Below are 27173 nucleotides of genomic sequence, written 5' to 3' on the forward strand. Positions count from 1 at the left end.
TAGATGCCACAGAATCTGAGATCCAGCAATGGTTCACTTTTAAAAATCAGTGGAAGGGCCAGGCCTGTACACAAGGCCCGGGAGTCCACAGGCAGCCACAATGAGACACGTGAGTGGGGGGGGGGGAGGGGGCGTCCTGGCCTTGGAGCTGAGGGAGGGGTGTGGGGGCCTGGGGGCCGCACGTCCTTACTCTGGACGCCAGGACCTGACTGGGCAGAGGCGACCTTGTGATGACAGAAAATGACTTGCCTAAGGCCGCCTGTGAGGTGGGAGGGGAGGAGCGTGCAGCCCTGACTCCCACGCCTGCTGCCCCAGGAAGGGGGGTGCCTGGGTGGGGAAGCTATGTTGGGGTCTGGTGTGGGGGCCCTGCCCGGGCCTCAGCTGTTCTCCCTGTGCAGGCAGTCAGCAGGCGGCTCAGGGTCTAGGAGTCCAGGGCCGGCCAGCCCAGTCGCTTGTGTGAGCAGAGTCCCAGCTGCTTCTGGGAGTTGGGGGCCTCCACAGCATGAAGCCCAGTCAAGGCTCACAGGCCAGACCCTTGGAGGGGCTGGCCAGGCAGAAAGCCCAGCAGGACGCTCGCCCTCAGCAGCCCCTTCCTGGCTCTGGACTCTAGGGGGGCAGGGCTTGGGCCCGGGCACAGACAGTGCTTCCCAGGCCAGGTGAGTTCAGACAGGCCAGTGTCACAAGGACGCACGTCCTAGTGCCGGGCTCCCCGGGCTCCGCAGTGTTGTCTGCCCCAGCACAGGGCCAGGCATCTGGCTGGCTGCGTGGCCCCTTCTTGGTCCCTCTTGCAGCTCAATGGGTGACAAGGCACAGCATCAGGGCACCAGCACCAGGAGGGGCTGACAGCAGACAGCAGGTCCTGGTGCTCCCTCCAGCCTCACCAGGCAAAGCCAGCCCTGGGCCAGGCTGGGTGCAGGGCCAGGGCGCCACGAGGAGCGGAGGTCAGCGGGGATTGTCAAAAAAAGTCCCTCAAGTTGAGTCTCGAACTTTGAAACAGACAGAACCTTCGCTGCATGACAGGAGCAGCCCTGGAGTCTGTTAAAGGCAGGTGGGCAGAGGCAGTGCTGCCGAAGGGGCCTGGGGGCTATAGGCATCTTGGGGCTGGAGGCAGATCAGGGACCACAGGCTGTTGGCCAGCTCTGCCATGCTGAACTTGGGTGCCGGTACCATACCCTGCCCTGGGCATGCGGCAACTGTCAGTCTTGCTGCCCCAGCCCGCACACTGGGAGGGCCAGGCTGCTCTCTGCAGCTTGGCTTCCTGCTTCCTAGGCCGGGGTCCCCTTGTGGCCTTGGTGTTGTTGGCTGGGGTAGCTGTTGAGGATGGGCCTGGGAGGCCAGAGCCGCAGCCCCACCCGGGGGGGCAGGCAGGGGTTCCTGAGCTCATTCGGCACGCAGGTGGGGCACGTCCCCAGGGAGGGATTGGTCCCGAACCAGAGAGGTGTCCAGTGGGGGAGAGGATTGGCAGAAAGAAGAGGATGTGTTGGTTTTGATAGAAGAGAAGCTACAAATAGATTATTTTCAAAATCAGGATCCCCCCACCCCCCTTTATGCTGTGAGTCCCTTCTTCCTGTAAAAAAAAAAAAAGTGGATGCTCTCTTCTCGGATTCCCCGTTTATGGCTCCACTGCCTAGATGGGAGGCTCCCAGAGGAGGCCCGGGGCGCCAGAGCCTGCCAGACCCTGTTGTGCCTGAGCTGGGGAAGGGACCCTGTCTCAGGAAGAGCAAAGTTCTATGAGTGACTTACAGACCCTGTGAAGTGAGGGTTGGTTTTATGATTAACCTTTTTCTGTTTTTCTTTTTAAAATGTAATCGCCCTTGAATGCGAGACCCTGGGAAGAGCCCTGGGCTGGCTGGTAGGGATGCAGCCCTCGGACCCTGCGGGAGCCGGCCCACACTGGAGGCGGGAGAGCTGGTGGCCGTGCCCAGGAAGTGCTTCTTTGGCTGGTTCTGATTGTGTTTGGAGTTTGGCCTTGGGTGAGGCCCGAGCAAGGGGTCTGTGGCTACGGCATGGCACGTGGCATGCGGGCAGCGTGCATGCGAGGGTGCAGGCATGCGAGACGACATTGGCAGCAGACAAAAATAAAGAACCCTGGACGAAGCTTAAGAGATACAGAGAGTACATGAACCCGGTCCTCATACTAACCCACGGGTTACAAACTCGGTTGTGCTGTAGATTTGTAGAAAATCGTGTTGTGAAAGAATGGCACTGGTTAGGCAGCTGGAGGCTCCCGGGACGGGCCTGACTCCTCTGTCCACAGTGAGGCCCAGAGGCGCAGAGCAGCGCAACTTCCAGGTTCCTGGGCACTGACTGTGGCTCCCTCCCTGTCCCTGCCCTCCTCCCCCAAGCACCGGGCGCTCGATGGAGGGGACACGGCCCAGGGATGGGCTGCAGCTCCAAGGGTTGGCAGAGGCCCCGCTGCTCCGGATGGTCTATGCCTCCTCCTCCCCCGAAGACACCATCAGTCGCATGGCTACTGGCAGGTGGTCCGTCAGGCCGGACAGCTGGGTAATAAAACTGAATTCTTCCACCTCCTGGGGCCAGTGGGAGAGGGGAGAAACATCCTGGTCAGATTCCAAGGGCATCTTGCAGGGAGCGGCCTGGGGATCCCCGAAGTGAGGCCCTGGGGCTGGGGTGGGCTGGGACCTTCTTGCAGTCAGAGGGATGGGGCTTGGAAGACCTGGGGCCCTGAGGGTCTAAGGGAGTGATGGGTGTCATTGTAAGAGTGGCCTGGGACGTGGGGTGTCAGGGAGTCGGCTGTCGAGAGCTGCAGCGCCTGGGCCCTGCTCTCTCTTTGCATGGCCCTGGCTGCTGGGCCCGCCTGACTCACGGCCTTCCAGTCTGGGCACAGCCCCTCCTCTGTGTGCAGCATGTAGTCGATGCGCCGGCCGTTGCCCTTCAGCAGCTCCTTCCGCCCCTTCTGGCCCGAGCTCTTGCTGGTGGGAAACGCCAGGTACTCCCTGCGGCCCTCCTCACTCTCCAGGACTCTGTCCACACATGCAGGAGGCAGGTGAGCCCCCATGCCCGCCCCTGGGCCTGACAGGGGCTGTGTGTGGAGCCATGGTCTCCTCCCAGTGTGGGAGCGGGTGGGTGGGACCAAAGCGCTGGGTTTAAGATCTCTCCCTTGCGGGTCCAAAAAGGGCCTCAGCTGGGGGCAGGCTGAGTTGCCTGCAGGTTCCTGGCTGAATCTGGGCTCTGGAGCCCGTCGAGGTGTTCCGTCCACCCCAGCCTGGCCAGCACTCACTTTCCCTTTCTGAACTCGGGCAGAACTGATCCCACCAGTTTCCCAGAATGGGCTTCTGCCCTGAACCAGTAGGGGGCCTGTTTTGGGGAGCTTGGTCTTTGCCATGAGTCTCGAGGACCCCTGTGACTGTTGTTCCCAGGTTGATGGGCTGAGGGAGCCAGGAGAGCACCTCTGAGGAGTCTCATGTGGGGCTGTCCCTACATGGCTGTGTGACTCTGCTTATGTCACCGAGCCTCCAAGCCTCTGTTTCCTCCTCTGAAACGAGAATGGTTGCTGTGGGCCCCAAGACGCTTCAGGGAACAGGCTGTCATACCGCTTCTGAGTGAGGAAACCCATGATGGTGCTAGGGGATCCACAGGGAGGGCAGGGTGCTGGAGCAGGGGGATGTGACATCTGGAATCCCTTTCTGGCACTGTTCCCCTGAGACAAGCAGTATGCCTGTCTGCTTCCTGCCAGCCTGTCCCCTGGGGCCTCAGCACCACTGGGCCAGAGGCTTAGGACCCCCTCCTGGGAGCCCCTATCGCAGCGGGCAGGCTGGGGCCAGGGCCTGGGATGGCAAGTGCAGTGGTGAGAGACCCTGCACAGGCCGCCAGGTCAGTGAGTGCCTGGAGAGATGGAAAAGGGGCACCCGGCGAGGCAGGGCCTGCAAACATGGGCTTCCACAAGGTTTTCATCAGCCTTAAGATAAATACACTAATGACATTCAGAACATTGTTACAGCTCAGAAATGGAATCCATCACTGTCCTTTGCCCTTGATAATTAATTCCAGCATCAATGATCTGAGAGTTACTGGTAGTCATTTTTTAATCATCATCTCATAAAAAGAATTTTCTCAGCATAGGATGATGTTTCAAATTTAGTCTATAATCTAATTAATTGGCTCAAATTAGCTGCAAGGAACCATCACCGTGACTGCAGTCTCAGGCTGTGAATTATACATTGGTTCTGCTGTTGGCCTCTCAGATGTGTTCTTTATGGACATCTCACTGGGCTCAAGAATGAATTTTGGCTGGGATGGAACTGTCTCTACTTTGAAAATGGTCAACTGTGTTAATTGCTGCTGGTGTATTTGCCTGATTGGTGCTGCAAGCTGCCAGGCTGCCTTCAGCAGGCGCCGTATCCAGCAGCTCTTTCACAGGGGTCGACCCGTGGCCTGGCCTGGGGAAATTCCAGGCCCTTTCCTGTACCCAGCAGGCAGGGGCCCGGGGCAGGGCTAGCTCCTGAAAACAGGTTTAGGAAACACCCCTAGAGATTTAGCAAGGCCAGTCCCCCTGGGCGTGAGGTGCACCTGCCTGGCCCAGCTCTCAAAAGCTCTCAAAGGTGAGATGAGGGACAGGTTTCTGCCAAACAAAAGCCCTCATGAGCCTGAGCTGAGCTCTCCCGCGTGGGTCCTGCTCAGTCCCTGTCTCCACCCGAGTCAGGGCGTCAGTGCCTCGTCCCCAGCCTGGGAGCGCAGTGCTTACTTCTGGAGGTTGTCCGGGGTGCACACATCCTCGTCATACAGGCCGTTCGTGTCCAGCAGGGTACCTGGGGGGGGACGAGGGGGTGACAGTGGTCGCTGCAGGCGGGGCCCAGGCAGCCTCTCAGGGGTGGCCCCTGTGGGTGGGCACGGGCTTCTGCTAGCCAGGGGCAGCTGAATGGGGCCCTTCCCCAGCAGTGGGGTCTTGGGGGTAGGTCCTGGTGATCTTCGAGGGAAGTCTGTGGGGAGCCCAGCTCCCATCCTCCTCCCCCAGCCCCAGCTCACCGATGGCCCACGGCTTCTCCTCCCCGGGCCCCAGGCGGCAGGGGTCCCTGTAGTGGGTGAACAGGGAGTGTTGCTGCTCCAGCTTGTCATCTGTGCGGGGAGGGAGGAAACGCTGAGGCATCAAGGGGCTTTGCTGTCCCACAGGGCCTGTGCCCCCGCTTCCCATCAGTTACTCCCCATGTGCTGCCAGGCCCCCGTCCCTTAGGCCACTGCCCCTGGGTGGGATCTCGGTCCCAGTCAGGTGCCCCGTGCTTCATTTGTCGCTCCTTTTCTGTGTCCTTGAGAACACCTGCCCCAGCACACACCCTGGTCTTCAGCATTACCTCTGAGGACAGTGACAGTAACCACTGTCCTCGGACAGACAAAAGAAGGTCCCCACAAGGTCCGTATGGTCATCGGATCCACAGATCAGTTATTCACAGCAAGTGTTTGCTGTTTCACTGATGATGAGCTTGTAGTCTTTCACCCTAATGGTTTAAGGGGCAATTCCCAGGGTTCAGATCCCAGTGCAATCACTGCCTGGCTATGTGACCTTGGGCTGGTTCTCCAGCCTCTCTGAGTCTCAGCTTCCTCCACCACACCACGTGGAGACATGCAATGCTTCCCTGTCAAGGTTGTTAAGACACTTAAGTGAAACAGCGATAGAATGGCAGCTGGCTCGAAGCGAGAGCATGGCGCCCCGTTGATGAGTGTTACTAGTGGACTCGTCCTTCGTCCGCTTCAGAGGCCCCCAGCCTTCCTTGTCAGAGGTTCGTTTTTAGGGCATCTCTGTCTCCAGCTTTCTAGGCAGAGCGTGGGCTCTTCCTGTTCTAGGATTTCTAGGGGGCAGAGAAATCAGTCTTGCTAAATACCCCACCCACATGCTCTCGAGGAGCAGGAATTCTTTGAGCTGCCTAACGAAGTCTGTCTAGCTGTGACTGAGCCCACAGCCTCCCCAGAGCTGGAGACCTGAGTGGGGAGGAGCCCGGCCTTACCAGAGGAGCAGTTATCAAAGTTGAAATCTCCGCAGACGACGTCAAATGCCACCAGCTCCTCGGGGTTGGCTGCGCTGGACGAGGAGGTAGATTTTCGGAAATCAGCCAGCCAGTCCTGAAGCAGGTCCAGCTGCCCACACCGGATGGCGCTGTCCTCTGCAGGGCAGAATTACAGACTGGATGATGAAGCTTGCCCCAGACCCCACCTAGGCCCCAGGCGCTGATCCCATGCCTAGAAAATCACAGGTGGGCGGCAGTCCTACCTTGTGGGGCATGCAGGTGTGTGCAGGCGATGTACCCGACGATTCTTTGGTCCTGAGGTGTGCTTCCCACCTGCACCTGGGGGAGGAGGGGGTCAGTGCCGCCACCTGCCAGTCACTGTGGCCCTGAGAGCACAGGACACTGGCAGTGCCCACCCACCCATGAGGTCAGACCCTCACAAGCCAGGTTCCTGGCTGGATTCTGGGGCCCAAGTAGGGACAGGACGTGTCCTGCTTCTGGGAGCTTACGGATCTGAGCCGGAGGTGGATGCTGAAAGAAACTATCGGCCTGTGGCGTGGGGAGTGCTGGCGGCCATCTATGCAAAGCATGGGGGAAGTGCCGAACCGCAGCAAGGCTCCCCCGAGGCCCAGGCCCTGCCATCTCCCAGCGACCAGCATGGCCACGGCTCTCAGTTCCTTGTCCACTCCTGTCTGTGGCTCTTTCCTCCCTCCCTCAGTTACACCCTAGACCTGGTCACACCCTGGTGCTTTCTCCCTCTGAAATCTCAGGGGGTTGCCCCTGTGCCATGGCGTGGCCTCAGAGCCCACCCCACATGGTAAGAGGCCCAGACCCTGCCCCTCCTGGCCTCGTCGCCTTCTGGCTGCATGGTGAGTCATCTGCTTTATAGGCCGTGGTCCCGTTGTCCCGCGTCTTGGATGAGAGCTCCCTGGCCTGTGTCCTAGGCTGTCCCCTGCACACCCCTGGCTCCAGCCTGAGCCCACTGTGGCAGCATCCTCTTCAGGTCTCCCCTCTGCCCTGACCTCCTGCTTACCTCCTTTACCCAAGACGGAGCCTTCCACCCGCCAGGTGGCAGGTGACCCTGGCAGGACCCCAAAGGCTGGCTTAATACAAATGAGCATCTCCACTGTACCCTGCAGGCAACTCATAACTGCCCTACCCCAGGTGGGGGCGAGATGGAGCCCTTGTCAGTGCTCAGCCCAGGAGAGGTGAGGGATGGCCATGGAGATGCCCCGCACAGAGAGGCCGCTCACCGGCTCATCCCCTGCCCCTGGGATTCCTTCCCTCCTGTGCCTCTGTGCCCTCCCCAAGCCATGCAGATCTATTCCAGACTGGGTTTCCCATGATGAGGAGACCCCAGACCCAAAAAACATTCCAGGGAGGTGGCTGGGCAGGACACGCTGCCTCTCCCAGTTGTTGGCTGAGGGCCGAGGGCCGCAGGGTGGGTGCCCTGCATCTGTGGAGCTCACAGCAGCCCAAACGTCACAGCCCATCTGCTCCAATGGCCTTGGCCGGCTCCGTCCTTCCTTCACTGCTGCAGTCGGTCGGGCTGGTATTATCTCCTCCATCTGGATGTCCTCAGCAGCAGGTGCCCCTGGCTTTCTACAGCTCTTCATCCCCTTCCCAGTCCTAATGCACAGCCTTCCTTCCCCAGTACCTGCAGGTATGAATGTCTGGCTGTTCGGCCTCACAGGTTCACCATTCACTTCTTGCCCACAGACAGACCCAAACCTTAGCCTAACAGCATCCCCGCCCTCGGAATGGCTCTGTGAGATCATGCAGCGTTAATGGTTCTGCCGCAAAAACAAAGTATTTATGAAGCCGCCATGCTCAAAAGGCCACATGAGGCTGAGCACGGCGGCTCACGCCTGTAATCCCAGTACTTTGGGAGGCTGAGGCGAGTGGATTACCTGAGTTCAGGAGTTCGAGACCAGCCTGGCCAACGTGGTGAAACCCCATTTTGACTAAGAATACAAAAATCAGCCGGGTGTGCCGGGCACAGTGGCTCACACCTGTAATCCCAGCACTTTGGGAGGTTGAGGCAGGCAGATCATGAGGTCAGGAGTTCGAGACCAGCCTGACCAACATGGTGAAACACTGTGTCTACTAAAAATACAAAAATTCGCCAGGCGTGATGGTGCATGCCTGTAATCCCAACTATTCAGGAGGCTGAGGCAGGAGAATCCCTTGGACCTGGGAGGCAGAGGTTGCAGTGAGCCAAGATCGGCCCATTGCACCACTCTGGCCTGGGCGACAGAACGAGACTCTGTATCAAAATAAATAAATAAATAAAAGACCACACGGGGGCGCCGTCTTCAGGCAACAACTGCTCCTCCTCCATGAGGATCATCTCAGGCCCGGTGGGTTCACGCTGGGGTGGGGTGGCCGCGCATGGACATTACTTTTCTGGGTCCTTACAATGGCTCAGGCACATGGTAAAGCGATGCTGCTTTTATACCGTTGAACACACTGAGGCCAGAAGTTGAGTCGTGGGCCAGGGTCACAGGCTCACATGGTCTAGGCAGCTTCCAGTCGGATCTGCTTGTTGTGCGCTGCTCTGCGCTGCTTTCTGAGGGGCTGGTGTCTTTGTGGTTTCTCGCCAGCCGCCCGTTTGTTGGTCTTAAGGCATCAGCCTCTCACTCACACAGCACTTGGTGTCACCTGCCCTGTGCTGTGTCCCAGGCAGGGTTGGACACTCGCAGGGAGGCCTCAGACTGGGCCCTGCACGACGAGAACCCGCCGGCCGGAGGAGTGGCGAGGCCCTATTCCCTTCCGCCCCGCTTCTCCTTCCTCATCGGCTGTGTGATCTCGCCAAGATCCACTTGATTATTTGCTGGGCCTTATTGATTCCTGGCTCGTGGCCTTGGGAGCCGCAGAGCCTTGTGTTTCTCTTGCAAAAACAAACAATCACAGGAGAGGCTGTGCCTTTGAGTCCTGGCGGGCAAAGACTGTCAACAGAAGAGGCGTCCAGAATAAGGCTCTATTGTAGGTGAGGAAAAAGGGATTCCAGTCCCTTCCTTCACAGAGCCACATTTCCCTGAAGGCTCTGAAGTCCCACACTGGAAACCATGAGGGCCTTCCGGGGAGGAGGGGACTGCTGGCTTCTGCAGCGAGTCCCTCCAGCGTCCCGGCCCCTCTCCAGCTGGGCCTGTCCCTGAGGCGGCCCCACGTACTTCACTTCTCTGTGCTCGGGTCCGTGTGTGCCGAGCACACCACAGCTCTGCTGTCCTGGTGCTCTGTCTGATGGACAGACAAGACCCTGGGCACGAGGGCAGAGGAGCCCATGAAGGGAAGAGAGGATTGTGCGGCTGGCCGCTGAGGGAGCTCCATGAGGTGGTGTGGCCACACCCAGTGTGGGACCAAGACAAGCAGGGGCCAGGAGTACAGGGGCCCCTCGTCGGGGTTGTGGCTGAGGCAGAGCTGGAGCTAAGGGTGGCGAGGGGCGGGGGGGGGGGGGGGGGGGGCGGGAGGTGGTACAAGGTGAAGGTCAGACTTTTCCTGAGGCAGTGGAGGGTGTAAGAGGAGTCACACCTGGCCTCAGACGAGGAGGACGGTGGCCGGCTGCAGGGGGAGGGTGACCGAAACCACAGCAGGGCTGATGCAGAGGAGGGGGGCCTGGGCCAAGGGAGCTGGACATGTGGGGTGCACCCAGGGCCATCTAGAAAGTGAGCTAGGGGCCTGGGATGGATGGGTCGGGCACAAGACAGAGCAGCCAAGGTGGTCCTTCTGGCTTCAGGATGGCAGAACACGGAAGAGGAGCAGCCCAGAGCAGAGGCTGAGTCTGGTTTGCGAGTGAATGGGGATGCGTCCTGGAGGCAGCCAGATGCAGGGCTAGGGGAAGAGGTCTGGGCCAGGACAAAGCAGAGGGCCCTCAGAAAGGACAGAAATGGAAGCTGCAGAGTCTCACTCCCAGGCAGGTGTCATGGTGGTCACTGGGAAACCCCACCGAGGGGCAGCCAACCACGGCTCCAGCTCACTGCAGCCGCGTGGGGTGCGGAATGTGGCAGGCCTGGGGCTGCTGAGAGAACCTGCAAACTGGGTTTTCTGTGAAATATCTTGATTTTAACATATTGGTCAAGGCTGGGTGTGGTAGCTTACGCCTGTAATTCCAGCACTTTGGGAGGCCGAGGTGGGCAGATCACCTGAGGTCGGGAGATTGAGATCAGCCTGACCAACATGGTGAAACTCTGTCTCTACTAAAAATAAAAAATTAGCCAGGCGTGGTGGTGCATGCCTGTAATCCTAGCTACTTGGGAGGCCGAGGCAGGAGAATCGCTTGAACCCGGGAGGTGGAGGTTGTAGTGAGCTGAGATCGTGCCATCGCACTCCAGCCTGGGCAACAAGAATGAAACTCCGTCTCAAAAAAAAAAAAAAAAAAATTGGTCAATACAAAACATTTTTGAACGTCATAGATCAGGTTACAGTTTGAGACCCAGGGGGTAGAGGAAGATGAAAAGAACTTTCAGGACAGAACCTGGGAGGAGGGGCTGTCCCAGGGAGACACTGTTGACCTCGGTGGGAACAGTGAGGGTGCCCCATGGAGGAGGGAGGTGGGGACAGGATGTGTCGATTGATCTGTGCAGAAGTGGGCTGGGGTAGGGGGCGGGGGAGGCCCCGACCTCTGAGCCACCTGTAGTAGGGTGGGAGGAGTGAGGGGTGGGAGTGAGGGGCACATCCTCCCACCCTGGGCCTGACAACACATCCCCTTCCTCCCCAGAAAGTCACTCTAGCTGCCGAGACAAAAATATATCCAGGGAACAGAACACCAACGAACCATATGCCAAAATGGGAAGGTTGGATCTATCTGTCAGGAGTTGCTTCAATTTCAGCATCCCTTGCTGTGAATGAAGAGCAGAGGACCCAAACTCTAGGCCTGGCAGAGCCACACAAGAGCCATCGAGGAACCAGAAGTGGGGGTCAGGGCCCTTGCTGCCTGCCCTGGCTCCCGTAGGGCTTGAAGAAAAGCACCACCACCCCTGGCAGGCGCCAGGTTGCGCACCAGTGTTTCCCTGGGCAGGCGGAACGTGGTTGCTTCTGAAGGCGAACTGGGAAGTGAGGAAACCCGACCTAGGCAGGCCTCCGAGCTGTAGCCCTCCCTGCAGAGCGACTACTTTTTCATGTCTCACCCTAAAGGGACAGAACCCACATCTGAAACAGCTGCTGCCTCTCGGGGCAGAAAGCCCTGTGCTGCATCCACTGGCCAAATGACTCTTCAGAAAACTCTGGAAGCACCATGAGCGGCTTTTGGATAGAGAACAAAAGTCGGCACTCTGAGCATCTCAGGCGCAGCAGAAGATAATGTATAATGACCAAATTACCACAGCCTAAAAACTCCTCCAATCGAATCCAAATTAGCAGAAATAATTATGATTCACTTTAATTAGTGACTATGGAAGCGAAACCACGGCTGGTGGACAGACAGCCTGGCAGGGCAGCTGCACGACAGCCAGGAGGGAGGGGTGTCCAGCTAGTGGCCTCAGTGAGCCAGGCGGTATCACGGCCTGGAGACCTGAGGGTCCCGTCTGCCTGCCTCATGCGCTTGGTCTGGGCTGGTCTCTCTGCCTCGTATGAACCGACAGGGGCCCTGCCTCCTGTTCTTCCTTGCTTTATCACTGCCACCATCTCCATGGCCACCACTGCCACTCTTGCGCCGCCTTGGAACCCTTCCCAGGCCTTACTGCTCTGTTCCACTCCCACCCTCTCCCCACTTTACAGTTGGGGAAATGGTGGCTCAGAGATCTGAGGAACAGGCCCAAGATCACCCAGATGGGTCTGTCTGAGCCCAGCGCCTCAGTGCTCATCCCTGCATTGGTGTTGACCCTGTCCCCGAGCCAGGGCCCTGCTGTTTGGCTCCAGGAAAGACCGCGTCTGCCTCCCACTCCAACCTCCCACTCCAGCCCCCATGACGAGGTGGACGCCCCACTATAGCCCCCCTGCCTGCGTGGCTCTAGGACCGGCTGGCACGTGGTCCTCAGGCTGGGCCGAGGTCTCCTACCTTGAGAAACAGAGCTCCCTTAGAGGCCAGGGCATCGTCGTTACACTTGTTGGGGTAACAGTGATAGGCCACGTCCATGATGGGGTAGCGGCTGGCAAAGAGGAGGCCGCTGTTGAGACACTTGAAGCTGCAGCAGCCCTGGCAGCCATAGACCCCGACGTCGTACAGGATGTACTCGAAGTAGCCGTGCAGCTGCTCTTTCAATTTGGTGGCTGCTCGCTTGTCAAACACCTCCTGCAGGCACAGGAAGTCCAGGTTGGCGGGGAAGAAGGCGGAGACCTCATGGTCGAAGGCCTCGTCGGGGTGCCGCCTCCTGCGCGCAGCCGCCTTCTTCACCACCGAGGCCTTGTACAGGAGCTTGCTGTTGGCACCTGGCTCCCCACTGGCACTGGTGTCTGGCCCAGCTCGCCCCTTCACCAGGGACTCCCTGGAGGCCGAGGGGCTGCCCAGGCTCCCTGAATCCCCGTCCCGCTGGTTGTGGTTGGGCGTCTGGCCCCTCGGGCCCCCGCCAGCTCCGTTCCTGGCCTGGCCCCCAGGCGCAGGGTCGTCAGCTTCAGGTGGCCGGCCGCCCTCCTCGCCACCAATGCGCACGATGCAGGCGTCCTCTGGGCTGCTGCTGTCAACAGGGTCCCCAGAGGCTGGGCCGTTGGCAGCCTCGTCACCAGGGTGCCGCCCGCTGTCACCCTTGTACTCCACAGAGGCTGTCCTCTTAATGCTCCCGGGGACGGCCCGGGCCACCCCATCGCCGCCCTGTGGTGACACCAGGCTGCTGAAGCTAGCGGCGCTGATGGAGGTATTGGTGGGGGAGTCGATGTAAATTTTGATCTGGGGCCGGGCGGCCCCATTGCGGATTCTCTGCCCGATCTCCTTGGCCCGCGCTTGGGTGTTAAAAAGGTTGTTGATCCTGGCGAGCGAGTCGGGCAGGAGGCAGACGTTGGCAGTGGCGAAGCAGAAGCTTTTGCCAGGCCCCGTGCCCTTCCATTCACTGAGCAGGGCTGCCCCACCGGCCAGGCCCTTGTCTTCCAGCCGTGAATAGATGTAGGGCCGGCGGGCCGACTGCAGTGGGGACCAGAAGAGAAAGCCGAGAAATGCAAAGGGCAGCGAGGCCACCAGGAGGGCCAGGTAGATGGGCGTGAATAGGGCAGTGCAGAGCAGCTGCAGGCAGCACGGGTCGTCCGCCCGCTGGCGCTTCTCGTAGGTGGTGGGTATGAAGGAGGCAGCGAGCCGGTCCACCAGCCAGTAGCATGGGAAGATAAGAGCCCAGGACACACAGTGCAGGGCAGACAGACAGCTGTTAGGAAAGGGGGTCGTGTACAAAACCATCGCAGCTCACTGGGCGCCGCAGCCGGCCCTACTACATGGTGTCCGTGGCAGCTGCGGGCACTTTCCTGGGCGAGGGTGGGCGAGTTGGGGACAGCTGGAGGAGGGGTCACCTCCTGGTGAGATGCAACTCCGGCTGGTCAATGGCGAGTGTTGGCCAGCCGGTCATGGTTCACCTCGGTGGGCCATGCGGAGGCCTACTGCAGACCCTGCAGAGACAAAAGTAGGGGGACTGTTTTTAGTGATCTTCAGGGGAGCGGGTCAGATATGGGGCCGTCACCCCAGCTTATCCCACTCCTGCTTCCCCTGGTGTGAGTGGGACGGTTCTGAGAACCAGGCTGGAGCCGGCAGGCTCAGCAGGTGACTGGGAGGCAGCCCCTGCACACCGCTTCCTCCATGTGTGCTGTTCTCTTGGAGCGAATAGCTTGGTGACATGACTGCCCCTAACTAACCTTCTTAACCTTGTAACCCAATTGCTTGAAAAATGGCCCTGGTTTTCAGAGAGGTACAGATTTGTGGGTGCAAAGGGAGCAGGCAGGGCATCCTAGAGGACTCCTGGGCCCACCCTTGCCGGGGGCCGCCAGAAGCCCATCAGGAGCCAGGGCAGTTTTTAGAATGGGAGGGCAGGTGACCCTGGGTCAGAGGAGCCACAAACATGGCCACTTGTCATGGAGCGCCTGCCAGGTAAGGACAGAGCAGGAACAAATAGCAGAGCAAAGGGGCCAGAGACTCCTGGAGCAGAGGGCAGTGTGGCCAGCAGGGCCGCAGGGGAGGGCGGTCTCCCTCCATGCACAACTGGGCTGTCACTGTGGCCCCAGCCTGTAGGATCACACCAAGCCCGGTGCTTCCACTCCACTGACCGGGGGCGAAACCCTCCAGCAATGAGGATCCCAGCACAGCTGTTCCTCATGTTCTCAGAGATGCAGCCCAGTCGAGACCCACAGCCACCTGAATAAGCCCACCCTGGGTCCCCTGTGGGAGCCACAAGTGGGTCTCAGAGCAGACTCAGAGCTCCGCCTAGGCAAGGCTGCCAGGTGCATCTATTGTGCTGAATGTAAAATCAATAAAGACAAGTGTCTGGAGTATTTGCCCAGCCTCCAGGGACCCATGTGTGATCACCCCGTGGGGGAGCCTGTAGAAGTATAACCCAGACTTTTCACGACTGGAGCAGTTGGGCCACTCTTTTCCCACCCACTGTCTTGCTGACTCAGTCCAGCTCCTGCCCTGGCACTTTGGGGGGTCTGAGCCCACGGTGCCATCCATCCTGGCCCCACACCCTCTCCTCCTCCTGAATCCCTGGTCACCCAAGCCAGGGACCTAGGTGTCACTGGACTCTGCCCTCCCTCAGTCCCCATCAGTCCCTGCCACTCCTGCTGGACCCCCTGTGCTGGCCTGATACTGCATCACGGTTCCCCAACTTTATCAGCCTCCACAAGGGCTGCAGGGATGCTCTCTATGTAGTCTGCTGTGTCACAGCTGCCTCACACCTACTGGAACTCCCTCGGCCCTTAGTGGGGAGCTCAGCCCCTCCATCAGGCCTGCGGGTCTCTGCAGCCCCCTCCCCTGGACGCCCGCCTCTCACTCATGTCCCGTCCTTGCCTGCCATTCCCCATCCCTTTGCCCCTCGCCTCACTCACCCCTTCTAAGACTCAACTTAGAAATTCCCTGCTTAGAAGACCTTTGGACCCCTTGCCCCGGTGGCTTAGGTGTCTCCACCGGTGGCTCTTGTCCCCGCCACGTGTGGCCCAGTCTCTGCAGTTCTGTATCACAAATGCTCTGGGATGTGGCCACCTGCCCAGCAGACCGCAAGCTTTAGGAAAGAATAGGCTGCACAGGGGCGCCCTAGAGTCCCAGGCTTGCACCAGCAGGTATGCAGGAGATGGGGATGAGGGGAGGTTCACCTGGATGCCTCCAGCCAGAGAGGGGGCAGCTGTTTTCCCGCCAGCCCGAGGTGTGGGGAGGGGGTTTCTGTGGGGCATGTCAGCAGCCCCAGGGCAAGCCTGCAGCCATCTCCAGCGCTTAGTGTCTAAAGGTGAACTTGAGCTGGAGCTGTGTCTGGTTCTGATAAGCAGCTTCACAAGGCTGTCACTCTTCTCGGGGGAAATGCCTTTGAAGCCAACACTGGAAGGGTGCAGTTCAGAGCAGCATGTGTGTCTGTGCAGACCACAGCCGGGCAACCCGGAGCCGTGGGAAACCAGCTCTGCCCTGGGCTTCAGTGAAATCTGGGACGTGGGCATCTCACTCTGCGGCCAGTGCTCATGGCTCAGTGCTCAGCGGGACTGGTGGGTGTCCAGGTCCACCCCCGCCTGCCATCTGGCTTGGGAGACTCCAGGACATACTCCCTCATTCTTTCTTTAAAATCCCAGCATTTGCTGCAAGATGAATCAAACCTGCGGAGGGAGTGACAGCCCACTCACTCTCCCTCCCAGGCTGGAGGGTTCCCGCCGCCGGCAAACCTGCAGCCCGCATTGTGTGGAGCCGGCTGCTTTCACACTGGCTGGACTGATATCCACAGGAGGGGACACAGAGCCACCCACAGGCACCTGTCTCTGTTGGACCAGCTGGGGCCGGAGGGAGAGCTTGCAGGTCCTGTCCCTGTGGGGACAATGGGGGGGATGGGGTCTCTCAAGGCTCTCCAGCCACCAGTAGTCCCTGCAGTTGGCACTAAGGCCTCAGGTTAAAAGGTCCAGGCCAGATTCTTGGGGCCACCTGGATGTCGCCCCAATGTCATGAGGCAGGCCCATTCCCGAGTCTCCCTCATCTCTGTGGCCTGAGGTCACCAGCCCAGCCTGGCCAGCACCATCCTCACCTGAGCTCCTGCCTCACCCCGGCACTGTCCTGCTGCCCTCAGCCTCAGCCACAGCCCCAAGTCCACCACCAGTGTGCAGAGGGTCCTCCTAGACACAGCCAATTCTCTCTCTCCCCTTGGTGGTCTCATTGTCTTGGGGGACAAAGTCCAGTCTCCCAGTCTCTATCTAGGGGCCGTTTGTGCTTCTGCCCCCACCAGCTTTTCCCTCATCCACCCCCACCCTGGGCTCCACCAGCAGGAAGGGCTGTGCAGGCTGAGCCCTGGCATGAGGACACTTTTGCAGAAGGATTTGGGAGGAGAAGGTCTATCCTGTCTGCACCATGCTGCCCTCCTGGCAGAACTGGCTGCTATTCCAGTGTGACCACAGCTCCCTTATGGGTCAGAGGAGGGTGCAGACTCACTTCATCAAAGGGTTCCTAAGGGAATTCTGCAAACCTGCTCTCCCGTGTGGCGCATCCCTGACACTGGCCCATCAGGGCTGGGATCTGCTATTGGCTGAGATGGGGCTATGGAGGGTGTAGAGGAGACAGACTCTCCCCTCAGCTGCCCTGGGTCCCCCTTTCTCCTGCTGTGACCCCAGAAACCCTGTGGGCCAGCTCCCCACGGCCCTGCCAGCAATGGTAGTGAGTGGCCAGTCCTGCTCTTTACACTTCTCCTGGGCTGGCCAGAGGAATGTCTTTGGTCCTTATTCAGGAATTGATGGGATTTGAGGTGACTGGCAGCTGGTGGGCAGGAGTGGCCCAAGAGCATTCCTCTAGGAAGTGGCAGAGCCAAGCATGCCAGCCCTTCCTGCTGCCCTTCCAGGCCCCTCCTAGTGACTCCAGGTCCCCTGTCCACAGCCCCTCGCCAGCCTCCCAGCTGCTGTCCCCTGCCCTGCTCCTGTGTGCGGCCCCTGCCTCTGCACAGAAGCCGCTGGTGCAGGAGACACAAAAGGGATTGCCACCCATGGAGAAACCATGGAGCCGGTTTCTAAGGCTCTGTGGTTAATTATCTTGTCTCAGGGAAATAAAAGGAGGGTAAATAAGCAACAACACATTAATTAGTCTGATCTACACTTTCCCATGAAAGAGGAGAACTAGAGTTAAACATTAGAGGCTAGTAACTTTTCAGAGAAACCCCCGAGTCCTCAGAGAGGTGGCCAAGGCAGGACGTGCTCCCCGGCCCGGGCCTGCTGCGTGGTGGTGCTCAGCCACACTGGTGCCTGTCCCCTTCCTGTTGCCTGCGCTCCTTTGGCCTCGTTGGGCCATTGAGTGGGCCCAGGCCAGGCTCTGTCTCCAGGTGGGGGACTCCATGCCCCCGCTCTCTGCTTCTATGTCCCTGGACTGGCAAGTTTGCCAAGTAGAGTCCACTGTGGGCCCCTCTGAGGGGACTGGCAGGACCCCCACAGGCCTTGAGGGCTGAGTTTTCGAAGCTTAACCTCAGACTGCATTGTTCCCCCAGGGCTCCTTATTTTGAAGTCCACAGTCATCTGTGGGTTTGTCCCCTTTGAAATCCTGGTATGTGGCTTCTGAGGTTGCCCAGAATGACATCCGCCAACACCATGCTCTCCAGACCTGAGTTGGAGTCCCAATGTCTCCAGGTCATCATAGGTCCTGGCAGGCCCCATGGTCACTCCTGAGCCCTGGGGTCAGTGTGGGAGGCCACACGGTACCCCAAGGCCGGGCTACTGGGAGTCAGCCCCAACCTAGAAAAGGAGACTTTAGACCTGCCCCTGGCCCTCAGCTTCACTGGCCACTGCTTAGCTTGGTCTTGGGACTCAGGGTGACCTGAGTGCAACCCTGCACTAGTCAGGACTTCCTACCTCCCAGGATGATCATGAGGACAGAAAGGGACCAGTCTAGTGACCTGGCCAGGCCCTGCTTCCTTCCCTACCCGCTGTGCCCCTCCTGGTAGGACCTCCCAACCACTCCTCCCCTGAGGTCGGCCCCTGTGTGCCCTGTTTGCTCTCCCCAGCCTGTGGTCCTGGGCACGGTTCTGGGGGGTCACTGGAGCCCACCCACAGAAGTCCCAGGACCCTGACTGTCCCAGAGTGCCTTCAGCAGCCTCAGAGACATCAGCCACACTGCCTAGGCTGGAGCTGCTGGACTTCACTAGCTTGTTGCTGTTCCCTGCAGTGGGGACTGGACTGGGCCTGACTGTGACAAGGGGACTGGGCTACAGGGAGCAGAGAGCTCCATGGTTTGCAGGTTGACCTGAGTAGGAGGGGAACTTGCCCTGGGAGTTTGGGAGTCCAGACAACCCCAAGTCCAGATGTGAGAGGATGAAGGGAAGAAGTGAACAAGTCTTGGGCAGGACCCAGGAGGCCACAGCCCCAGCCACTCCTGGTGGGTGTGTGACATTGACAGCAGGCAGCCCCACACTGCGTCTGCTCCTGTGAGTGACTGATGATCTGCAGTCAATCTGCAGCCCTGAGACCCATTGCTGACATGTGACCTGAGGCATCACGGCACGGACAGTGGGAGACTATGGCTGCTCAGAGGCCTGCACTGAGCCAGAGCCCCCCTCCCTAGACACTGACCTGAGGGCTCAGAGGGCAGCTGATCTGCCACCACCAGCGGAGGGTGATCCCAGGAATAAGGCCTGGCCAGGCTGGTCCTGTCTGGACAAGCCATTGTGGCCAGGACCTCTGCTACTGGACTTCAAATACCACCAGCACCAAGACAGCCATCCCATTCCCCAGCTCCCTGGCAATAGACTTGCAGGTGTAATGGCACACAGGCTCTGCCTGCACGGTGGTGCAAAGGGTCCTAGGTGGATCCTGGCTTTGAATTTGAATTTCTCTGGTGGTGGGAAAGTGAACAAGCCAGACAGTTCTGCTGGTAAGGCAAGCCCTGGCCCCTGTGAGGAAGCCTACACCATTTTCTAGGGATCTCTGAGCCTGGGGGGCTTCTGGAAAATTGAGGAGGTTTGGGAGTTGCCCCACCTTGGTGCTAGGATGAGGCCTGTCTCCCCTCCACTGCCCTTTCCTCTGGCTCGTGTGCTTGCTGACACTGCTCTTCCCGGCAGCAGGGCTGGGAGTCCCAGAGCAGAGAGGCCTCCTCTGAGTCCCTGTTGTGTCCACAAGCTCATGTCTAAACAGGAGCTGCGCCAAGCCCCTGGTTTCTGCAGGAAAAGCCACGTGGATTGCTCCAATCCAATTACCCAAGGTGCCTGCATCCGCCTGCGGCACTGAGCTCAGGCCGGGCCATTTCTGCCTGGATGCCTGCTGCAGAGGAGTTGGCATGGCAACATGAGCTCTGAGCTGCTGAAACTTAAGTCAACTCGTGGCTGGGAGGACAGAAAGACAGAAGTGGATGCCTTTCTGAGTGATGCAGGTCAGACACATCCATGCTAATTCCCGAAAGCCACATCCCAGGCAGAATTGGGTCTGGGGTCCAGCAAGAATGTGTGTGCTGTGGCAGCGGCTCCCACAGACACAGGTGTGCCAGGTAAATGCCTGTTCATCCATCTAGACCCAAAGCACCTGCCTCCTTCTCCCTGAAGTCCTCCCTGACCTGCACACACCCCGTCTGTCACTCTAATCAGGCATGTGTCTGTTTGCACGTCCTGGATAGAGCTCCAAGTCTCGGCACCACCACAAGCCTGAAGCCCACCCTGCTGCACTCCACAGGGAGGGCAGTGAGCCAGCCAGGCCACACAGCACCAGCCCTCCTGACCTGGAAGGTCACACAACCCAGCTAGACTACCCTAAGCTCTCCCTGGAACTCTTACTGTGCCCTTTAGGGCACAGAGGCCTGCATTTTATCTGAGGCCTGCATTTTATCTGAGATGGAAGGCTAGGAACCTGAAGCTTCTGGAACCTTCTTTGAAAATGAATCCAATTCAGAGGAAAACAGACCTTAGGGCTGGAAGGAAAGAGACCAAGTCCTAGAGACATCATTGAGCTCTGAGCTCCCTGCACCCGAAGCCAGCACAACCCACAGACTTTCCAATTAATGATTCAGCAGTTCCCCTTTTCCTTGCTCTAGTCCCTTTGAGTTGGTTTCTGGCATCTGCCACCAAATGGATCCTGTCTCAGATACAGCTATGTGATCTTTCTAAAATGTGATTCTATCAGGTCCTCTCCTGTGCAAACCTCCTGTGGCTCCCCCTTGACGTCCCACTGGGCAAAGTGGAGGCTCCCCTGAGTCCTGGGAGGCCCTGCAGAACCTGGTGCCTCTGGCCTGTGCCTTATCAGCATCCCTTGGGAGACCACAGTGGAGCAGATGCTGGGAGCACAAACTCTGGTGTTGGACATGTGGGGCCAGGTCAACCTGCTGGATATTGGACAGGCTGCTCAACTGACTGTGCCTTAGTTTCCTCACATGTTAAGCCTTGGTAATAACTGTCTCTCAGGGTAGTTGCAGATGGTGCACGTGCAGCACCGAGTGTGGTGCCTGCCTCATCTCTAGGATGCTTATTTTTATCATTTTGCTATCACTGTTAATTCCCTTGCTGCAAAGGCCTGAAGATACAGCCGGAGCCTTCAAAGTCTCCTCCTCGTGAGGCTGGTTTGCCTTACAAAGAGGGTTCTCTGCTCTCCCAGGTGCATGGTGAGGACAGTGCAGGGGACAACGTCAGGGCCTCCGTCTCCTCGCAGGAGGTGATCAGAGCCATCTGTTGTGGGCTGCTTGTGCGAGCCCGAGGCACAGGCTTCTGCAGAAGCCAGGTGCAGGCAAAGGGGCCATACAATTTTCAAAAAGAAACTTTCCACAGGAGGTATTACTGCACTGTGTGATTTCTGAGAATACGAAAAGGCTGTGAGCAGCTCTGGGGCACTCCTTCAACCAGCCAGCCTCGGCATTTCCCTGGTGAAGTCAGAAAGCCCAGATGAAGGCAAGTTGGGTGTGATTGGAAAGCAAATCTCAAGCCAGGTGAGTGGTGCATGTCCTAGAGGTGCAAGAGCCAATGTGATGTTTCAAACAGCAGGACCCCTGGGTCCAGGCCCTTGTGCCACGGTGACATGGGCAGTTGCCCTGGAGGCATGGGCCCCATCCTAGGGGGACAGCTGAGTTTGAAGACCTGACTGCCCACTCTCTACCACCTGCCACTCCAAAGTCATCTATTGGTGACCACAAAGAGTGCCAGCAAGAAGACGGCTGGATGGAGGCTGGCACCTAGACCCACGTCTGAGCCACACCAGGCAGCACCTCCTCTCATTCCTGTGTTCTGCTCACGAACCCGCCTGACCAGACTTATCTGCCAGAGTTTGCAAGGGCAGAAGCCCGCAGGGCTCCTCCCAGTCCTATGTCCTCATGGAGGCTGAGCGCAAGACAGAGAGGCGGCCAGGGGCAAAGGCTTGCTTCAGGATGAAGATGGGGAACCTCCTCCACCTGAGGCAGCTCCGGGGCCGAACTGGAGCAGGCCCGAGTCAGGAGGCTACAGGCCACAGCTGAGCATCTAGCTAGGCAAGGCCTCCAACCTCAAGTGCTCTGAGCCTGCCTGGGTGCTGAGGCCTGTGCCTGGGCTGGGCCTTGCAAGTCGCCAAAGCAAGGGATCCTGGAACACCAAGCAGGTCACGTCACCTGCTCCTGGCTGACCAGCGCCACCTGCATCCTCAGGAGGCCCTCTGCCCTCAGCGCCACCTCTGCCCTTCACAGGAAGGAGACCAGGAGGGCCTTGCTTCTCTCAGGTTCTGCTGTTGAGGTTTCTGTCCCAGCCAAGTCCCTACTTCCCTGACATGAAGGCTGATGTTAATGGTTCATGAGCCAAACAAGGCTTGGAATATACTTTACTTAAGAGGGGATGACAGCATACTTTCTGTGGGAGTAGAATTTTAAACACAAGTCCACACAAATGTTAGGATTTAGGCAGACCCTGTGTCGGCTGCATTTCAAGTACAGCATTTCCTTCTGGAACGGATTGGCCGACTGCATGATGTGTAGGCATTTCAAGGCACCAGAGAACACAGATTAAGACGACAAACCTTCCTAAAACAGAACAGACGGGCTAACATTCTTCGGAAGGGAATCATTTCACATTCAGTCTAAAGTTTTCTATGCAAAGAACATTTAACAAACTGAGTCCTAGAGGAAAATTTATGCAGAGCTTAAAAAGCAAGTGAGTGAGAATGAGTAAATAAAATCAGGTGTCAGCATTTCACTCACCCTCCCAGGCGGCTGGGCTTTTTGGACTGAGGCAAGGCCTCACTGCTGAGGATTGAGGCCCCATCCTGGACCCTTTTGGAGACCTCTAACCCCAGGCCACTGCTCTATACATGGCACCATGAAAGACCCTCCCTCTGTACACGGCACCATGAAAGCCCTTGGCTCCAAGAGAACCAGCCAGAACACGCTCCTCTTTGAGAGAGGATGCCCCAGCTCAGGCCCAACCAAGGGCTGTACCTCTGAAAGGGGAGACCAGAGCTCTTTTCCCTTTAGTTTACCTCTGCTTCCAAGCCCAAGACAGGACTCTTGCCTCACTTCCTCCGGCCCCTGAAGCACCTGGAACCTGATGTCCAGCCAAGAGGTAGGACTGCACTTCCTGGTCCTCTGGTGGTTGGGTGGGATCATGTGATGAGTTCTGACCAATGAGCTGTGAGTGAAAGTGATCTCGGGTATTGCTGCGCTTAAGTACTTAAACAGTAGATGTGGAACCTTCCAGAGCTCTCTCCCTCTGCCACATTGACCTGCAGTGTTGGAGATGGTGGCTGCTCCGGCAGCCTCAGTCCAGGATGAAGAGACACGGAGCAGGGCCCCAGCTAACCCACATGTAGTGTGGGCAAGAAGAAAACCTTTGATTGGCGGGGTGCGGTGGCTCAAGCCTGTAATCCCAGCACTTTGGGAGGCCGAGGTGGGCGGATCACAAGGTCAGGAGATCGAGACCATCCTGGCTAACAAGGTGAAACCCCGTCTCTACTAAAAATACAAAAAATTAGCCTGGCGTGGTGGCGAGCTCCTGTAGTCCCAGCTACTCGGGAGGCTGAGGCAGGAGAACGGCATGAACCTGGGAGGTGGAGCTTGCAGTGAGCTGAGATGGCACCACTGCACTCCAGCCTGGGTGACAGAGCAAGACTCCATCTCAAAAAAAAAAGAAAAGAAAAGAAAACCTTTGATTATAACCACCCCGTGACCCATCCCATCCTGACCAATAGAGGACAGCTTCTGATTGGCCGTGTAATTAGTCCACTTACTTGATGCTGAAAACAAGCCTCATTATGGACAGCTCGCAGTTTCCCAAGAATACAGCCAGATCTACTCTCCAATCCAATCCAACTCTTCCTGCTCTCAAGGATAATGAAGCAATAATGACGTTCCTTTGTCCTGAATCCAGGCCAGGCGGAAGGCTCACTCCTCACCCCCTCAGTGTGGCCTGAAAAAGTCCATTCCTACCTGCCCAAGTTCCTCTAGCACCGTGAAGCATCAGGGGAGCTGAGTCTTAATCTTTTAATTTGTAGTGGAAACTGTTTCTGCTCAGAGAAGCGGTTGCTTTGGTGACACAGGTAGCACAGTAAATCCATAGACTTGGAGAAGTAAATCCACCAGAAACCTCTGCCAGGGGTCAGGGTATGAGTTGGTCACAGGGGCCAAGTGAGCCCTGTAGGGGAGGGGCAGGAGGCAACACTGGGGGTCCTTTAAGGTGGGCTCAGATAGAGTCAAAGCCCAGAGGCCCAGCTTGGTGAGACACTGCCAGGTCTGGCTGGCTGACAGTGCACCCAGGGCTGGCAGGGGCAGGGCTGGGCAGCAGCTGTTAAGCAGGGAGGCTGGGGGCACTGGGCGAGTCAGATGCAGCACAGTGGCAGCTCAGGGTATTGCACAGCAAGGGCCTAGGGTTTCTGGCAGCAGAGACTTTGCCTCCTAGTTGTGTATAGTTGAGGGTGGGGTGTCCCCCAGGGAGGGTGTGGAGATAGGAAGGTGGGGGGTATTGCGTGGAGCAAGCCATGAGCAAGGGAGAAACAGGTGTGGTGGTGGGACAGAAAGGGAACTGAGAGTGGACTCAGGGAGGTGGAGCCACTTAGGGAATCCTGCCTTGCCAGGGCCATACCTTTGAGTACCGTAATGACTACCAGATCACTGACTGCAGACAAGGAGGCATCCTCCAGGAGGGGCAGCTGGGGAACACAGGCCTGAGGGGAGGATCCCCTGCATTCACTTAGTTTGCCCCCAGTTAGTTTTTTGTTTGTTTGTTTTGTTTTGTTTTTTGTTTTGGAGGTGGAGTCTCGCTCTGTCGCCCAGGCTGGAGTGCAATGGTGCAATCTCTGCTCACTACAACCTCCACCTCCCGGGCTCAAGCGATTGATTCTCCTGCCTCAGCCTCCCAATTATCTGGGATTACAGGCATGTGCCAGCTAATTTTTTTGGTATTTTTAGTAGAGATGGGGTTTTACCATGTTGGCCAGGCTGGTCTCAAATTCCTGACCTCAGGTGATCCACCAGCCTCAGCCTCCCAAAGTGCTTGAGCCACCACGCCCAGCCAGATTTGTTTAACTTAAATGCATAGCCTGTCCGGATAGCATCCCACCTACACTGTGCAGAGCAAGCTGGCTCAAATCATCCCTTCTGCTCAGAGCATGCCGGCTGCATCTGTGTCCTGCACTCCAGGAGGGCTGAGTGGCCCTCTGGCTGGTTGGGGGTCTGGGTGGCAACCCACCTGAAGCTGCCTGCTCTCCCCCGCACACCACAAGAGAAAAGGAAGACAGAGTGTCTCACTGGACTTTCTTGGTAGAGTTTTGGAAAGAAAATGTCCAGAACAGAGGTCAGCACCTCTGAGAAAACAGTCCATGCAGTTTCAACCAGATTGGCCCAACCGGAGGTGTAAGAGGCTCGTTCCTCATCTGTTCCCCACTTGCTGCCCCTTGGTCCTGGCGCTGTCCTCTTGCTCCCCGCACCATGGGACTGCTCCTTCTCAGGACCCTTGGAAGATCCCTCAGAGCCCCTCCCCTGCCCACTTCTTAGGGGCTGAACTTTCTCTTGCCTCTTCCCTCCCTTCTCGGCTGATCCCTTGTGGGTCACCTGTTTCCAGGTGACAGCCAGCCCAGGTATCTCCTGATCTCTGACCACATGTATTTGATTGACAACCTACATCTTCCTCTAGAAGTTTATTACTCCTCCTCCCCCCACTTCCCCACATACAGTTCTGTCTCCCAAGTAGTTCCGGGCCCTGGACCTCCTCCATACCCTGTCTCCCCTTCCCAGCTCACAATTCTGCCTCCTAGTCCCCTGGATCCATTCCCACAGCCATATGCCAGTTCAGGCCTTGCCCTCTCCAACCTAGACACTGCAACAGATTCCACCTGGTCTCCCTCCTCTGGCCCACCTGGCAGCTGGTGGGGTCTTTCTAAACTACACATCATACCACACTGCTCCCCTATGGCCCTTCAGTAGTGCCTGCGGACTCCAGGTTGCCCAGGCACCTAGGCAGGGAAGGGCAGGATATATCTGGTGGCCTGATTGCTCTGTCTCCTCTTGCTCCTGGAGCTCCAGGGGCCCTGACCCGAGCAGTACCCCACTGTGCCCTTCCAGGCCTCCACACTTCTTTTGGGGTTGTTCCCTGACAGCTGTCATCTGTGTGAAGGAATGTGGCCTCAGCAGAGGAGCTCAGGGTTCAAGATTCACAGAGATGATCCCTTCATCAAAACTCAGCCAGTCTACCCATGGCCCCTGGGATAACTAGAGGACCTTAGACTGGGGCCAAACAGGCCCTTTCTCTCTTGAGAGCTGAGTGTTTCTGTGCATGTATTGCACAAGCTTGCAGTCTGCATACTAGAAAGGGAGGTAACCAGCCCCTGATAGATCTGACACCTTCAGATCTATCAAGCTAAAAACAGAACTGAGAGACAGGAGGCTCAAGCTATGTCAGCAAATTCCATCCTTCAAAGCAGAAGGAGGGACGGCCTTGTGTGTGTGGCTCTGCGGGTTGTCTCTGCAGGACCAGGGACCCTGCCCATGTGGAGCCCTGGGGTTGGGGGGTAAGGTGCTCCCCCACCATCCCAACTTCCAGTCCCAGGGAATAAGGGTTCTGTTTTCTAACTCTGAGGCCAGATGAAGAGAACAAAGCTTGTGTCCCCCACTCCCCCCACAAGCCCTCAGTATTTTATTCCATCACCTGACCCTAGCTGTGTGTAGAGTAGGCAGGTAACAGGAACCCCTGCCGACCGAGAACAAGTGGCAGCCCTGCCCCCTGCTGACCTGGAGCTGCAGCCAGAATGGGCTCATCTGAGGCCACCTGTGGCCTGCTTGGGACTTCAAACTCATTCCCTCCCTCCCTTCCTTTCTGTTTCCCTCCTGAAGCGGGGACACAGCTATGAGCCAGTCCATGGCAAAGACAAGAGGGAGATTGGACATGAGCATCAGGAAGGCAGGAGTAACGGAGCCGGCTCTTGGGGACATTGGAGAAGGCGTCACCCAGCACACACCTCAGAGAATATGGTTTTCACACTGGGGGTGCATCTATACTGCACAATTACCCCAAATGGGTACAGCTGGCCCCACTTACAGATGAGGAAACGGAGACTCAGAGAAGTAAATGGCAGTCTCTGAGAGGTGCAGCCAAGTCACCTGACTCCAATTTCCTTTTTCTCTCTACTTTTCTTGCCAAGGCTGAATATAAGGGGTATGCAAACATATCCAGAAATATGTAAATGAGCAGCGTCCAGCACCACCCTTACTTCCAGGACAAGTTCTGGGGGAAGAGTAACATTCCCTACGCTGTCCTTCTTGTCTTTTCCCCTCAATTCCCACAAAACAAGACCTTTGCCTCTTTTTTCAGTCCCCTGAAGGTTACATTTGTCACCCACCCCCTCTGAGCCATTGGTGAAAACTCCACCGATCTTCTTCCTCCCTCCCTGTGAGCTGCTGGTCTCATCTATTTCCCCTTTTTTTCTTCCATCCAGTCACCACCACCTTGGATCCCCAAATCTCCCTGCCCCCAGCCTGGTGACCACCCTGGCAACCTCGACAACACTTAATTTGTCAATATTTGGGAAGGAGTGGGTTCTTACAGTTGTCTTGTTTTGGTTCCTAGTCTGAGGTTCCTGACTGTCAGGGGTCACCAGTTTCTGCTTTTATTCCTGAGAATGGGCCAGTCGTCTGAATTACTTCTTTGGGATGGATTCAAGAGTAGAATTACTCAGTAAACTTTAAAGCTTCTGATACATATTGCCAAACTGCTT

General features: G+C 57.6%; 2 protein-coding genes across 5 annotated transcripts in view; one reads left to right on the forward strand and one right to left on the reverse strand.

The window, feature by feature from the left end:
* The window catches only part of PRMT7 (protein arginine methyltransferase 7), a 56001-nt gene extending 53455 nt beyond the window's left edge, over positions 1-2546 (forward strand). For both annotated transcript variants that reach the window (XR_009214232.1, XR_009214233.1), the window contains 2 exons: positions 1826-1973; positions 2346-2546. The gene's annotated coding sequence lies outside the window, so the exon portion shown is untranslated. The remainder of the gene's footprint in view (positions 1-1825; positions 1974-2345) is intronic.
* SMPD3 (sphingomyelin phosphodiesterase 3) overlaps positions 2100-27173 on the reverse strand; it is an 88009-nt gene continuing 62935 nt past the window's right edge. Inside the window, exons 3-9 of one of the 3 annotated variants that reach the window (XM_032157726.2) lie at positions 11956-13484; positions 6224-6299; positions 5961-6116; positions 4987-5076; positions 4706-4769; positions 2828-2984; positions 2100-2531 (exon numbers count right to left, since the gene is read on the reverse strand). In XM_032157726.2, the coding sequence (XP_032013617.1) occupies positions 2430-2531; positions 2828-2984; positions 4706-4769; positions 4987-5076; positions 5961-6116; positions 6224-6299; positions 11956-13278 (1968 nt within the window). In that variant the 5' untranslated portion in view covers positions 13279-13484 and the 3' untranslated portion in view covers positions 2100-2429. Of the gene's footprint in view, positions 2532-2568; positions 2985-4705; positions 4770-4986; positions 5077-5960; positions 6117-6223; positions 6300-11955; positions 13924-27173 lie in introns of those variants that run through there. The other 2 variants (XM_032157722.2, XM_058441140.1) reach the window with 2 other exon arrangements.

This window comes from Hylobates moloch, unplaced genomic scaffold, assembly GCF_009828535.3.
Source record: "Hylobates moloch isolate HMO894 unplaced genomic scaffold, HMol_V3 SCAFFOLD_6, whole genome shotgun sequence".
Taxonomy (NCBI): domain Eukaryota; kingdom Metazoa; phylum Chordata; class Mammalia; order Primates; family Hylobatidae; genus Hylobates; species Hylobates moloch.